Source organism: Megalobrama amblycephala, linkage group LG1, assembly GCF_018812025.1.
Source record: "Megalobrama amblycephala isolate DHTTF-2021 linkage group LG1, ASM1881202v1, whole genome shotgun sequence".
Taxonomy (NCBI): Eukaryota; Metazoa; Chordata; class Actinopteri; order Cypriniformes; family Xenocyprididae; genus Megalobrama; species Megalobrama amblycephala.
Genome location: NC_063044.1, coordinates 26,915,344 through 26,929,975, shown reverse-complemented (window position 1 = coordinate 26,929,975; position 14,632 = coordinate 26,915,344). Strand labels below are relative to the sequence as shown.

Below are 14,632 nucleotides of genomic sequence, written 5' to 3'. Positions count from 1 at the left end.
CACCAAACCGTGACATCCATACCGTACGGTTTGAGATGAATTCATGTACCGTTACACCCCTAATATTTACATTATGAAATTTTACAGAGTAAACAAAATAAACAGCAGGACAAAGACTCTTCTAACCTGGGCATGGCAGGTCTGGGCTCCTCCTCTGCTGCAGGGCCAAGGCCCCAGCCGGCTCGGAGGAGCTGCTGGGGGAGCCGCAGACCCGGCTGCCCGAGATGAGCCAACTGCTGTGCCAGGGGGAAGGGGGCCACACCGGCCTGCAGGAAGGGAGCATGTTCACCCCACTGACCCACACGAGCCTGCTGCTGCTGCTGGCCCAGAGCATCCAGCCCTGAGGAAGCCTGACCATCTGTGACAACACAACAGAGAAAGTTTTGTGACATGCTGGGAAAACACAGAAGGTCTGTTCACCAAACCCCACCATGACCATTTCAGCAGACTGACGCATGCAAGGAGATTAATAAGAGATTCTGATGACCCAAACCATTAAGACGCCAAGTCTAAACAACAAAGTTTAAAATATTTCCAAACATTTTCGAACACTATTCACTATGCCAAGAATTGTCTGATGCAAGGATGTTATGGATGGTTGCCAGGGTGTTGCTATGTAGTTGCTAACATGTTTTGAGATGTTTTTATGTTGGTGTATAGTTGCTATAGGTCAGTGGTTCCCAAACGTTTAGAGTGGCGTCCCCCCTGAGGGGTTTACCATCTTTCTGGATACCCCCTCTCTTCCACTTAGATTGCAGTCATACCTTTTCAATTAAAGGACAATATTTGCCCCTTTAAATTGATTTTCTAGTGCATTTGTTTACCTTTATGAATAACTTTATAAAATATTTTTTTTAAAGAAAAAAATGTTCAATAGAGAAAAATGCAATGATGGTAAAAATGCTTTTAAAAATTAAAAGCTTGCTCATGACTTGCTCATGAAGTCAGTTTTCATGAGCACGTCATCGAGTCATTCATTCATTCAGTAATGAAGCAACTAGGGCCCTGTCCCAAATGACACCCTAAACCCTTGCAGTCTTTCTACGAGTCCGCACTTTCGTGACATAACGCCGCTTTGAATTCGGGAAGAAGTCTGCTGCAAGGCTCGCACCAGTGCGGGCTCAGGAAAAGTGTGTATCAAGGGCACATAGAGGCCACAAAGGCTCTGAAACCTAAAATGACAAACGGGACATCCTACGGTCTCGTGGACTTCACAGACATGCGGCGGCCACTGCAAGTCCACAAGACCGAAAGTGCACATGAGTGTGCCATTTGGGACAGGGCCTAGCTGTATTTATGAATGAATCATTGAATGATTGACTTTCATGATTCATTCAAAGCTGAAGAATTGTTCACGAAACAATTCTGTTGTGGCTGCAATTCTGAGGTGGCTTTCGTTGGAACTATTATTTTGTTGAAAAATAGAGTAAATACTTAAAGTACTGTGTTTGAAATGCACGTTTTGTTAGTTGACCTGTTGTATAATAATACCCTAAGATAGGGTAGAATTAAATGAACGGCAAGACTCCGCATCAGCGTACCCCAGTTTGGGAACCACTGCTATAGGTGTTCAAGGTGGTTGCAAGAGTTGCTAGTGTGTTCTATGTGATTACAATGTGCTTTTTATTACTTTGCTGTTTTGTTGCTAGGGTATGTTCTGGGTGGTTGCTATGGCATTGCTCTACGTTTGCAGGGGAGTGGCCACTATGTTCTGGGAGCTTTCTATGATGTTGGTCTGTGGCTGGTTTTTATCATGTTGCTGTGGGGTTGAAGGTGTTCTGGGGATTGGTAGGACATTACTATGTGGTTGATAACATGTTCTGAGTAGTTTTGAGTGTGTTGCCATTGTGCTTCAGACTCTGTTAAAGGAGCTCAGATAGGACAGGCTTTTATATTGTCAAATTCAAACTTTTAGGCACAATACTGCAGAATTTATGGGAAGTCTGAAAGATTGGAACATGGATTAAACAAACTGTCAAAGATGTTGGCAGAGAAAATTCAAAACTGTGATACAGAGATGAGTCAGAATAAACAGTACAGCATAATAAATCAAAGAAAGCAGTCTTAAGTATGCTCATACCCAGAGTATCGCCCAACAGAGAGTCCAAACTCTCTTCTCCAAAGCTGTTGAGGCGCAGGGGCTGCTGGTGCATCTGTGGGGGCAGGCCTCTCACCACTCCCTTCATATCCTCAGCTACCCCACCTGGAACCGCTCCCATCGAGCCCTCACCACCCTCCATCCCCTCCAGGACCGGAGACTGTAGTCCACGGTGCGTCATTGGAGGTCCACTAAAGAACGACGGTGGGAAGGAGGAGGCTGAGGGTGGATGGGGGCCTGCATTCGGAGGGGAGGTCGGGAGAGTCCATACTGCTGCGGAAACTGGCTATTTCCGTGGTGAGGGGGGAAGCCGGGATGCGGGGGGCCCAGGTGGAAGTTGAGGGCCCTCTGGGCCTGTGGGTCTTTGCGTATGAGGCGGCTACCAGGGAAGCCCATGTTGGACTGGGGCTCTGGACTCTTGTTATGCACCGATTCTGGGTCCCCCTGTAGAAAGTTCAATCATTACCAACATGTGACGCTAATGGAGGGTGTAAAAGAGTAGGAGAACTGAAGTGTTTTGAGCATGCAGTGGACGAGTGAAGATAAATGGTCCATGTTACAAGTGTTCTTGTGGGAAGGCATAGTGGGTGGCTCCTTTGATTTATTTCTGATTAAACTGGGAAATACAAAAAGGGAATGTGCGGATGGAACGTACCTGTTTTTCCTTCAGCTCGGGGGCTTTCCTCTCGGGTGTCAGCAGCCTACAATGCTCCGTTTTTCCATTAATGTCGATTTTCCCTAAAGAATGGCAACAAATCAGCACAATACAACCCAAAAAGCAGAGCCTCACCAACAGTCATGACTGCTCAAACCTGAGAGTTCAGGTTTCAAAGTTAAACTTTTGAAATAAACTTACAATGTAGTGTGTAAAGGCAAGAGTAAAGGTACAATGTGAGCTGTCAGCCAATAAAAAGATGTCTGTGTGAAATATATTATTTTAAAGGAATATTTGCTTTGATTCCCACCCACAGTGCATTTCTAACCCATGACCTTAGTGCAGCTATTGGCATGCATCAGTTGAGCTACCAGTGCAGTTAAAATGAAAGAGACTAGTGTACCATTCCCACTGGGCTCTTGAAGTAGATCTTTCTCAGAAGTGGGCTGCTGGTTCAGGCCCAAAGGAGATGGGTGACTGAACCCAAACAGCACAGGTGAGGCACGACTGGCTGATTGCCGCAGGTTGAGGTTGTACGCAGCCACGGCAGCCGGATGACTCATGAAGCGAGGATCCACAGCGAAACGATTTTGATAGCCGGGCCATGGCATCTGGTGAAGAAAAGGTGAGGGTTAGGGTACAGGATGTTCAAGGAAATACATTTACAGTGGAGAGATGTTCTAGATTTTAATCAACAGTAAAAAGAACATGAGAATGGGCTGAAATGTCTGGCCTCAAATCATGACCCATGTTGAAGAGTAAGTGAGATACATCCAGAACGTACCGGAAGAGGCATGGGCATCACCATATTGCCGCCATAGACAGCGGGCACATAAAGGATGCTGGCTCCGGGGTCGATTCTTTGAACAGGGCTTGGTGATTTGCCGGAGGCTGGAGCCCCCGCTCCTGGTGGAGTAAAGGCCTGAATCGGGTTCCCCATCAACACGGCAGCGCTGGGCTGAACTGAATACACAAACATCAACCAAAACTGAGACTAATGGAATCAAAGGCTATTTCATACAATATTATATTAATACTCTTGGATGGCAAAGCACCAAAGCCTGACCAACACTGCTCTTTTGCTCAATAATTTGTTTTTTAACTGTGACAATTTGACAAGTATTGTGAATTCTATTGTATCATGTAGTAGAGTGGGAAACTAGGCATTTAGCAAACACTTTCATTCTAAGCAAACTGGAGAACACTAATGATGAAATAAAATGTCTAATCATTTTTTCTCCAATTCACACATTTGCTAGACCCTAAACCCAAATTTTACTGTGCCCTACACATTTACCGCTGTTAACAAGCAAGAAAGGTAAAAGAAAATTGTAATAATGGAAAATGGTCCTTTTGGTTATGGTTGTTTATCTGTTGCCAAAACCAAATGTCTTGGCAAAAAAATACTTGCACATGTGTGACAACACTGATCAATAGTTCTAGTAAAACGCTTCTCCAAGTCTCATTAGTTTACCGATTTAATTAAAATCTCAATTCTCCATCTGTCATTCACAGCCTTCTTTTAGCACTCATTTTTGATAAGAGATGACTGTACAGCATTCCAATAAATCGTTTATTTTGTGCACTTCCAGAATGGAAAATGAATTCAAATGAATCATCTCTCAGGTACTGTTTATTGGTGAATCTCATAAAATCAAATCAAGACCAAGTCCAGGTCAAATTTCAACCCAAAATCAGAAGAGAGAGAGAGAAAAAAAAAAAAAGTAATTCCAGTTTTTAAAAGGCTTCAGGATCACTGCGACCCTACATAGGACAAGCTTTTTGATGTTCTAGACAAGTTTCGTGAGATTCTCCCAATACTAATTTGAGATCTAAAATCTCTAGTGTGAAACTCTACGCCCTGATACACCCAAACCTGTACCAATTTCAGGGTCATCCCTGCTTCAGATTGAACCAGTGTGTTAAAAGCCCAACTCCTCCAGAATCATTACGCTACAACCACCCCCAAAATGTCCTTGTGAATGCTGAACGGCACATGCTACGCACACACACCTGGCTCAAGTCATTTTCCCAGACATACACAGCAATCCAAGGGAGTAATTCAGAGAGAATTGGCGCTGCTGCCACACATTATCGGGGGGGATCGTGTTTTGATTGGGCAAGAAGTGAGGCTGGAAGGAAGCTGGATCCACTTCACTGATCTTGACTCGGTCTTCTCTATTCTCTCTCTCTGTGTCTTTCTTTTTCTGCCTCGACAATCACTCAAGCGGCACTCTACAAACTAATGACCTCGATTCGTACTGACAGCACTGTCACATCACACCAATAATATCCTTAAACTTCTCCAATCAGAGGTCAAAAACCGTGAAAATGTCTCCTTCATGAGGGGCTGAAAGCTGCTGACCTCTCTATCACATACTCCAGGTAACTACTCAATGTGAATGTTAAACGGGTAAACCGAAGTGACTTTTACCGTGGCTACAGAGTTTGTCACAAGTTTAGCACTACAGTATGTTCAAAGACATTGTAAAAAGTAATCCATACGAATCGAGCAGTTCAATCCAAGTCCTCTGGAAGAGACCCTTTATATGATGAACAGATTTAATTTAGAATTTTATTTACATTCATTAAACATTTATGAATGCACACACATAGAGCACATCAAACGGCAACTCACGTTCAAGCTTCCGTTTACCATTTGTGAAAATCTGCTCAATTCATATAGATCGCTTTCACAATCTCTTTATGAACTTTTTGAAGCTTAAAAGTTTTGGCAGAATGGACTTTCAATGGAGAGACAGTAATCTCTCATGCATATCATCATTTGCGTTTTGAAGATGAAGGAAAGGCTTATGTGCTTTGGAATGGCATGAGGGCAAATAATGACATGGGGTAAAAATAATTACTTTTATCATACAGACATTTTTTTCTTCTTCACTTTCACACATTATTAATTGTACCAAATATTAGAAAATATTCAATCATATTATATACTAACAATGTCAATCCTAGTATATATCTTATATCAATATATTATAATGTCAACTATAAAAATAGGATTAGAATTGACGTGCTAATATATTATACTGGTGTAGTAAATACTTACACTGATCATTATTGCAGTGATTATTATGTTTCCAGCATGTTATATGTTTGGCAACAGTTCTTCTAAACCTAATTATGGTGTGTGTATCTTTTCATTTCTTAAACAACCATGTAGGAAGACACATCATGGCCATATTCCAGGATGACAATGTTAAGATTCATCAGGCTCAAATTTGCGAAAGAATGGTGAAGAATCATGAGAATGATGAAGAATCATTTTCACATTCATTGAAAGTGTTTGGGATGTGCTGGAGGAGACTTCACAGAGTGCTCACCTCTTGCATTGTCAATACAAGATCTTGACCAAAAATTGATGCATACATTTTGGGACATTATTTCTATCAAGAGGTGCATCCATTTTTGGTCAAGATCTTGTATTGACAATGCAAGAGTCAAGTCTATGTATGTTTAAGAAATGAAAATCTAGAACATGCTAGAAACAGTCACTGCAATAATGATCCAGTCATAAACTCTTAAGCATTTGCCTATTTAAATCCAAATAGCGACTCTTTTTTTGGCTAGGCAGTGTGTATGTACTACTGCTTTTATTGTTAATAATATTCAAATGCTCACTACAACTATTATTATAACTATTTTTCATTATAATTATAACAGGTGTATTGAATAGTAGAACGTATTATCTAACACCAAATGTAGTATCTTATGTAACAATGGAAAACAATGCTTGATTTGTTCCTATTGGTGTGTGTGTGTGTGTGTGTGTATATATATATATATATATATATATATATATGCACACAAATTAAGAATCATGAGAACCATAGGCTGTAGCACTTCAGAACTAGAGAACATATAATTCACCCAATTAAGTGGTGCCTTGAAAATGTGTGAAAATGTTCAAACCTTGAAGAACAAGAGGTCAAAGAGAGAGACTTACCAAAGCCTTCAGGGGGGAAGGGTTCAGTGTGATTGGCCAGCTGTCCTTTCGCCTGTGGAGAGGAGGAAGAGGAGGGTTTGAGTGATTCAGTGTTAGAGGATGAAGGAGGCTGTGTAGGGAAAGTGAGGGGGAAGGGGCCTTACGCATCCCGTGTGCTAACAATAGTCACAGGGTCAGGGGGGTGTGCTTCCCCTTTCTGTGCCGACAGTCACCCTGTACACGAGCATCGCCGTGAGGCAGCACTGATTTGTCAAAACGGTTACAACAGTTTACTTCCACATGGTCAGGCAAATCTCGTCTGAGATGTTCTCGATATGAGGTTCACGTGGGTGGAGTAAAATGAGGGCAGAGGGCGATTTGAGGGGGTGGTTTGGAGCGTACACAGATGATTTCCAAGAAAAACAGCAGTAACTGGAAAGATAATCAGGGAATCGAGTGGAACAAACTCTTGTTCTTGGTGCCTGAATTACAGCACCACAATGTACAAGAAAAAAAATTACCCTTGTTATTTTTTTGTGCTGCCAACGACTTCCAAATCAGAGTCCATTGGTGTGATCCATTAGAAAAGCATGGCTTTTCAAAACAGATCAATGTCGTTGAGTGTATTCAGAATGGCATACTGACAGCATCAACGGGCGATTCAGACGTTTCTGCTGGCCCTAGTCCTGGCAGCTCCGAGCACTGTTGCTCTGGGGCCAGCACGTTTGAAGGAACCGCCCATCACGCTAGTTATTTCAATAGCATGTGATGAGCCACTTTCTGTACAATGGCTGTGAAATTACAGCACAGAAATGGGGACACACCTGTCAAGAGATGGACGAATTCAATGGTGATGCCTGTAATTACCAAGCTCCAATCAAGATACATCAGAGATGACCATAACATGGCAGTTAGTTGGTTAAAAACTGGGTTTTTGAGTTCTTCCCACATCTGTATGGAAAAGCGTATTCTGGACTGAGATTTATACTGTTTCTCTTACTGACCTTTTCCATTCAAGCTTTTTAGTTATGGCTGCTATAGCTTTTGAAACAGGCTGTCACCATGGCAATCAGTGAAACAAATCACCTCAAACAAAGAGTGCCTTCGATGTTGTGCTGTGTAAACAACTTCAACGCTCTGGCTATTAAAGAAACCCATGATAATCTGTGCTTTCTGTAAACATTATCACTTTGTCTTGACTATGACCAGGTGACATTGTTGTTATTGTGATGTAGATACAGACTGGGAAATTGGTAAGCAAAAACGTAACAAGATTGTGGCAAAGTAATAGCGGTAATGGTGGTTGAACACTCCCACATTCGCCATTGATCAGACAATTCTGGGGGTCAGGGCGAACCCTTTAGCAGACTGTTTCCATTGACACTTATTCAAGAGCAGCCATTAGACTTTATATAAGACGAATGGGAATAATAACAGAAAAAGTCTCACTATACATGTAAAATTTCATGAAAATTATATCAGCACACAAAATATCTTAATTGTCTTGAATATAGGCTTCATGTTCCTTTAATTTTGGGGTGAAATATGACCGGTTGCACAGATTTCGCGAGATTCACCAATAGGACACTTGCACTTTGAAGCCAGCAAGTCGAACAGCCAATACTCCTCTGAAACTTGTCAGAATGATGGAGCAAATGAAACGAAGGGGGTGAGGAGAAACAGATACAAATTTGAGCTACAGAAAAAAAGAGGAAGAGGAAGTCTCCTCACTCATCTATTCTGGCATGTTTACCTTCCTCCCCTTAGAGCTGAGGATTGATTGGCATATTATTCGTTTTGAGGGTGCGAGAGCTCGCTTGCATTTAGACGGATGCTCTCCGCTTCACGCAGAACCAAACCCTTTTATTAATGTCAGTGGGGGAGAGTGTGCATGCCTTCACATCACAGCACGTCATATCAAACCCTCCACCGCGGACGCCACTGACCGTATCCGAGCAGACGCCGTGACTGTCACGTTTTTCTTTCCGTGCATGAGAGATGAACAGAGTTATAAAATTGGCCCATTTGGCAGGGATTTCTTTGTATTGTGAGGAGGCCTGAAATAGCTTTTAAAAGCCCAATTGTGACAACCATTGTATGAAATGGAAGAGAAACACAATAAAATCAAAGTCAAAACATCTTTTTTTCCCCTCATGAGAGTCTGGATTGTCCTGTACCTTGGGTGGGGAGTGCTGGTGTTTGCCAGGACCCTGGGGATGTTGCGAGCGCAGGGCACGAGGGATGAACTCTGGGGCCAGCGGGTTGAGCACATAGGTCTTTTTCAGCTCCAGGGCCTCCAGCTGGATCTTAATCTGTTCAAAGGTGATGCCGTGGAGACTGTGGTTCTCATGGCAGATGGAGATGAAGGTCTCCCAGAACTTTCTGTGAAGGACCAAACAAGATGCAGAGATTTTGAGTAAAAATCATCATTAAACAGGACTGATAACTGATGTCCTTCACTGTACATGCACCAACACAAAAGAAAAACCAAGACATTTTTAAGAGTAAAAAAAATATTCGTGATGTACTGATGTATTGACATGGAACTTGTGAAAATCTGGTTGTTGATTGTGATTCAGTAACTGTTTGGCAGATTCAATTGGCAGTTCATTCAGTGAAGGATTCATCAAACTAGGGCTTTTTCTAGTTGACTATGTCGTTAATTTAAGCCAGTAGTTGACTAACCGCATGTTTATATTAATTTAAATATATACATAAGAGAATACTAAACCATAATGAGCATTTAATACAGGCATAATATAGCCTATACTGTGCTCAAGAGCATGTATATAGATTTCCACAAAGCACCGGCAAAAGTAATCATGAATGTGTCGGGAAAACAGCAAGGAGACATTTTAATCATTTATTTACAGTGTTGGGGAAAGTTACTTTTAAAAGTAATGCGCTACAATATTGCGTTACTCCCTAAAAAAGTAACTAATTGCATTACTTGGTTACTTTTTACGAAAAGTATTGGCACCAGATGTCTTGAATAGCTGTATTTGGAAAGAATTAATCATTCTAGAATGACTGGGATGATTTTGTAGGGCAGTGCTTGTCTACGTTTATCAAAAGTATTGGCAATGTTACAAGTAATGTTACATTACTTTTCTGGTACTTTTTTCAGCTGGGCTGGAATTGCAGGTTTGTTTTTGTATTAACAAAAGTGAAATGCATAAGCCTTAGGCTGAAGGAAATGCATATTTACGCCTGTACAGTAGAGGGCGCAGCTCAAACAAACCTTCTGGATTAAAGAAGAACAGAATACAGGAGGAGGAAGTTCAAAACTCTTATTTTTAAATCTAATATAAAGCTATTTTTGCTTATTTGTATGGTTGAATTAAATCACTGAAGGTCAGCAGCAAAGACATTGGTTAATAAAGTGAGATTAAATACATAAAGTATATTTGTGTAATTTAATATAGTTAATAATTACAGGTTTGTGTAAAATTGAGATTGCACTTCACTGTTTTTCAGTGTTTTCGTGCAAGTAAACGCATGTTCACATTTAGTCTAGAACTACAATAACCATCATGTTTAAACAGCGCACACAACACCTCTGCACTTTATTTCTCTGAACACGTGGACAGGAGAGCTGTCAGTCAATAAAAGTGAAAAAGTACTTAAAAAATTAACTTTGATAATTTGTTGTAAATTGAAAAAAGTAATCTGATTACATAACTCAAGTTACTTGTAATGCATTACCCCCAACACTGTTTATTAATAAACTAGTGTTTTCTGAGCCAGTGTCAGCTGCAAAGAAAGTTGACGACGCTGCCTCGTCATCACTGCAGTAGTGAATACACCCATATAGAGAGAAATGCACATTTCATACGGATGACATAAGCAGAGAGTATTTATTTTCGACTTGAATTGCTTTGTTTAAAAGTAGACAAGCACTGTCCTACAAAATCACCCCAATCATTCTAGAATGATTAATTCTTTCCAAATACAGCTATTCAAGTCCTCTGGTGAAATTGTTTTCATAACGCATCACCACATAAAAACAAAATATCGCAATGTCAGTTTTTCCCCAATATCGTGCAACCCTAGTGCACATCCATCTAAAAAAAAAAAAAAACTTGAGTGTCATGACAATGACAATGCTTCACCATAACCTTTAACATTATTCGTGACTATTTAGTTTAGCACAATCAAAATCTAAATTAAGCTCCGTTCAAGCTCCAAATAAAAACAATACTGGCTGTGACAAATACAGTGAATCAGAAACACTCGTCAAAAACATAACACTTTCTAACACCAACACAGCCGCCCATAACTACATTAGTTATGCCCAATGGCTGTCAGTGGAGAATGATTATATGAAGTGGGATGGAGAGCAAGAGGGGGAAACGTGGAGATTTTCAGTGGGTTTTAATTACAGCATTACCCAAGTGTTTGAGATGCTACGAGCTACTCATCATTTAAAATAGTTATCTACACTACAAGCTTCTAACAAAAAGTAGTTTACTACATTGAAGCTATTTAAGGGGGCAATATCTTATGATATAATATATAATTTAAGGAGAGCCGTATTTTGTTTCTAGCAATGAATTCCAATTAGGATGCCGTGTTAAATTTGAACAGTAAATAATATTTTATTTATTATGAGTCTAAGACATAGTAACAAAGAGCAGTTTTAATATGAATGAATAAATGTCAGTTTAATTAAAACACAACAATTATAATGCTATGCAGGGACTACTAAGCTGAAATCATTTTTCAAATGGGTTCTTTAACATCAACTGTTTGAAGATTCCTGCACTAGAATAAATCGGACTTTCCAATTCCACAGAAAGAGAGAGAAGAGTTTATGAAAGCATTTGATTATTTCTTAAACTCACTCAGTTTTAGCCTTGTTTTGCTTGTAGCCTAGCTTATTGCTGGAAAAACTATAGCATTTTGTAAACAGCAAAGTTAGTAGCATCAATAGTTTTAGTGAATTACTGTGTATACACCGATATATCGGCCAATAATTGGTATAGGGCGATAAAAGCAATTATTTTCACGATCGGCCATTTTTATATCATCAACATTTTTCATATCATTGAAATTCCATAATTATCATCAATTTTAATATAATTAAAAAAATTAATACTAGCCTTAAAAAACTCTCAAGCTTACTGAAGACAAATAAACTGATAAAGAAAGAGCAAAGAAGACAAACTACTATAGAACAAAGACAGAGAAATAGACCTACATGAAAAAAATAGAAAATGTATAAAGTAATCAAAGGTATAAAAAAAACAATGCATAGTCTAAATTACTGAGTAATTTAAATATACATTTATTCTTATTAAAAAGTTACAAAAGCAAGCAGTAAGAGATTTCTCTTTTTTGTTTGATTAGCATTAATAATGACAGCAGGTAAATTTGGATGCTGTCCCTTTAAGACTGACTGCACCGATCCATTAACTCGAGCCTCGTCTTTCCCAACTGTACCTTCACTTAAGACATAAATGGCTCTGTTTACTTGCAAATACGTGGTCACTTTGGCACATAGGTATGTGTATTTAACCATTCAAGCCCAATTAGGCATCAAAAGGCACTCAGTTCAGTCCTCAGTTATGTTGTGCTTCTCTCAGACGGCGCTGAGAAACGGCGCTCTCTTCGGAGAGCACGTGCATATGCTGAAATGAGTTGTCTCTCGCTGCTAATTGCACTTAAACTGTTTAAAACCACTTGTTTTTAAACCGCAATGCTTTAAAACTCATGCAAATTATAATCTTTCGTGACCGCACAGCATAGCAACCTCACGTGAGCAAAACCTTGACAGAAGATAGTCCAAAATCTCTACCAGTTGACAAATTTCAACCGGCTAATCATGTCTACCAGTATATCGCCCATTCCTACCTATTGTGCTTAATACACTTGAACATCGAGCACGTCTCTAATTAGCGATTTCCTTCTGAGAGAGGCAGGTTTCACTTTGGCAGTGTGCCAGTCAGCACGAGCGCTACACCTTTCCTTTCCTATATTCCTTTTCAGGATATATTTCGCTTATAACTCTTATAACATCAAGCACGTCCCTCTTTATATTCTCATTCATGCGTTTCATCACTCTGAAGTGTCAATAGTGCAAAACATTTACATAGTACGATACATACTATGCAAAATCTCTATAGACTTTTTTTCGTGGTAACGATATATATCGTCATATTGCACAGCCCTACTGTGTGTGAAGAAAATGTCTTGTGTTGAGTTTAAGGCTGTCAAAGTTAATGCAACTATAATGTATTAATTAAAAAATAATAATTTAGCAATGCAAAAACAGGCTCTATTTGACCCTATGAATCACCAATAGGTCAAGCCAGGGTTGCCAGGTCTGTTTTTTTTCCCTACACCAAACATTATTTGTAACGCACCTCAATGTCCAGGTTTTCAAATACTGTTCATTTTATTACAATTTTCAAACAATAAATGCCATTTTGATGCTCTTCACAGTTTGTTAGAGAGGAGCTTATTTACTGTTAATTATATATGTATGTTTACATAAATTTGTCATGATGACAAGTGTTTATGAAAACTACAACTGAGTTTTCATAAACACTTACAAACATTTCTCTTTTTAGTTGGGCGTACTTATTATATTTAAAAGCAAATAGCAGTTGAATATAATACTTATAAGATTCTGTAATTTGAACCTATATTATTACATTAATGTAACAAATGAGAGGGTTCCCTATATAGCTTATAGCATTAGTTGGGAGAGATTTTTTTCCCTTAAGAAAATCAAACTATTGGTATCAGCAGATATTCTGAATAATCGGCTATTGGTATCAGTGGAGAAGTTTAGTATCTTTGCATCTCTATTTACACTCCAGTACAGATTTCCAATCTGAGAGTCCCCATGGGGTAAAAATATTCATTACTAATCCAGTATGTAAAACAAAGCAAACAACTGGAACCCTTGGAGAACATAATGAGACTCATATTGTGCTCATATTCAGAGTTAGTGACTCGTTCAAGAGTGAAAACAACAGTTTGTGCAGCACTGTACATCAACTTATTGAGTTACAAATGAATCAAAATCACACAAGCATGGTAACACACAATGTAAGAACCAAATCTGATCTCACGGGTGACTGGTAAAGCCACACTGACACATGGAAAGCAGAAATATGACTGATTCTCTCCCTAATAGCTGTATTTCATATCGCTCCAGCTCGGACAAGGAAATTCACAATTCTGACTCCAGTGACATCAATCTCAAGCAATCTCAGACCTCTACTGTGACTCAGAGCCCGAGAAACTCGATGCGTCACCGTGTAATTTAGCGAATGGTCTCTCCTGCCTCTGAAAGCAGCAGATAAGGGATCTTGTAACATTTTAAGCTGTAAGAATTTGGTCAGTTTAAGGTTGAAAATAGATGCTTGGAGATAAAGCACAGGCTGGAGCGCTTGAGCCACGGTAAAGGCAGCATTAGTTCTTTCAATTCTAGCATTTCTTTCTTTCTTTTAAAAAGGGAGCCATGAGGGGGCAAAACTTATTACCAGTGAATGTGATTCAACATTTCTCAGATGTGGATTCAAGACCTCAAGCTTTCAAGTTTAAGAAAGACAAGGTGGCAAAATTTTAAAGCAATAAACATTTACTCACTTTCAGGTAATTTTTTTTTCTATCTAAACACCATCAGATTTAGCTGGAGCCGATACAACAATGGTACATAACATACACAAGTAATTTAATGACAGCCTATGATATGTATACCAAAATAATGAAATGCACATTCATGGTATTTATTCAAAATATTGTCAAAAATATTTTACCATAAGATGGATTTTGGAACTAACACAAGGGGAACAAGCAATGTCAAACTGCTGAACTGGTTATCGGCCAATTCCAAAATCTCAAAATGGCAAAACACTAGAATATTAATCAGCCTAGATGATATATATCAGGTTATTATCAGAAAGCATCTTTGCCATATTTTGAA

At 39.5% G+C, this 14,632-nt stretch overlaps 1 protein-coding gene across 1 annotated transcript in view; it reads right to left on the bottom strand.

Moving 5' to 3' along the window:
* Positions 1-14,632, bottom strand: part of helz (helicase with zinc finger) — a 63,290-nt gene that overhangs the window by 5,268 nt on the left and 43,390 nt on the right. The window contains 8 exon segments of the mRNA XM_048186872.1: positions 127-358; positions 2,081-2,314; positions 2,317-2,542; positions 2,754-2,836; positions 3,157-3,364; positions 3,538-3,716; positions 6,718-6,769; positions 8,874-9,078. Of these exon segments, the coding sequence (XP_048042829.1) occupies positions 127-358; positions 2,081-2,314; positions 2,317-2,542; positions 2,754-2,836; positions 3,157-3,364; positions 3,538-3,716; positions 6,718-6,769; positions 8,874-9,078 (1,419 nt within the window).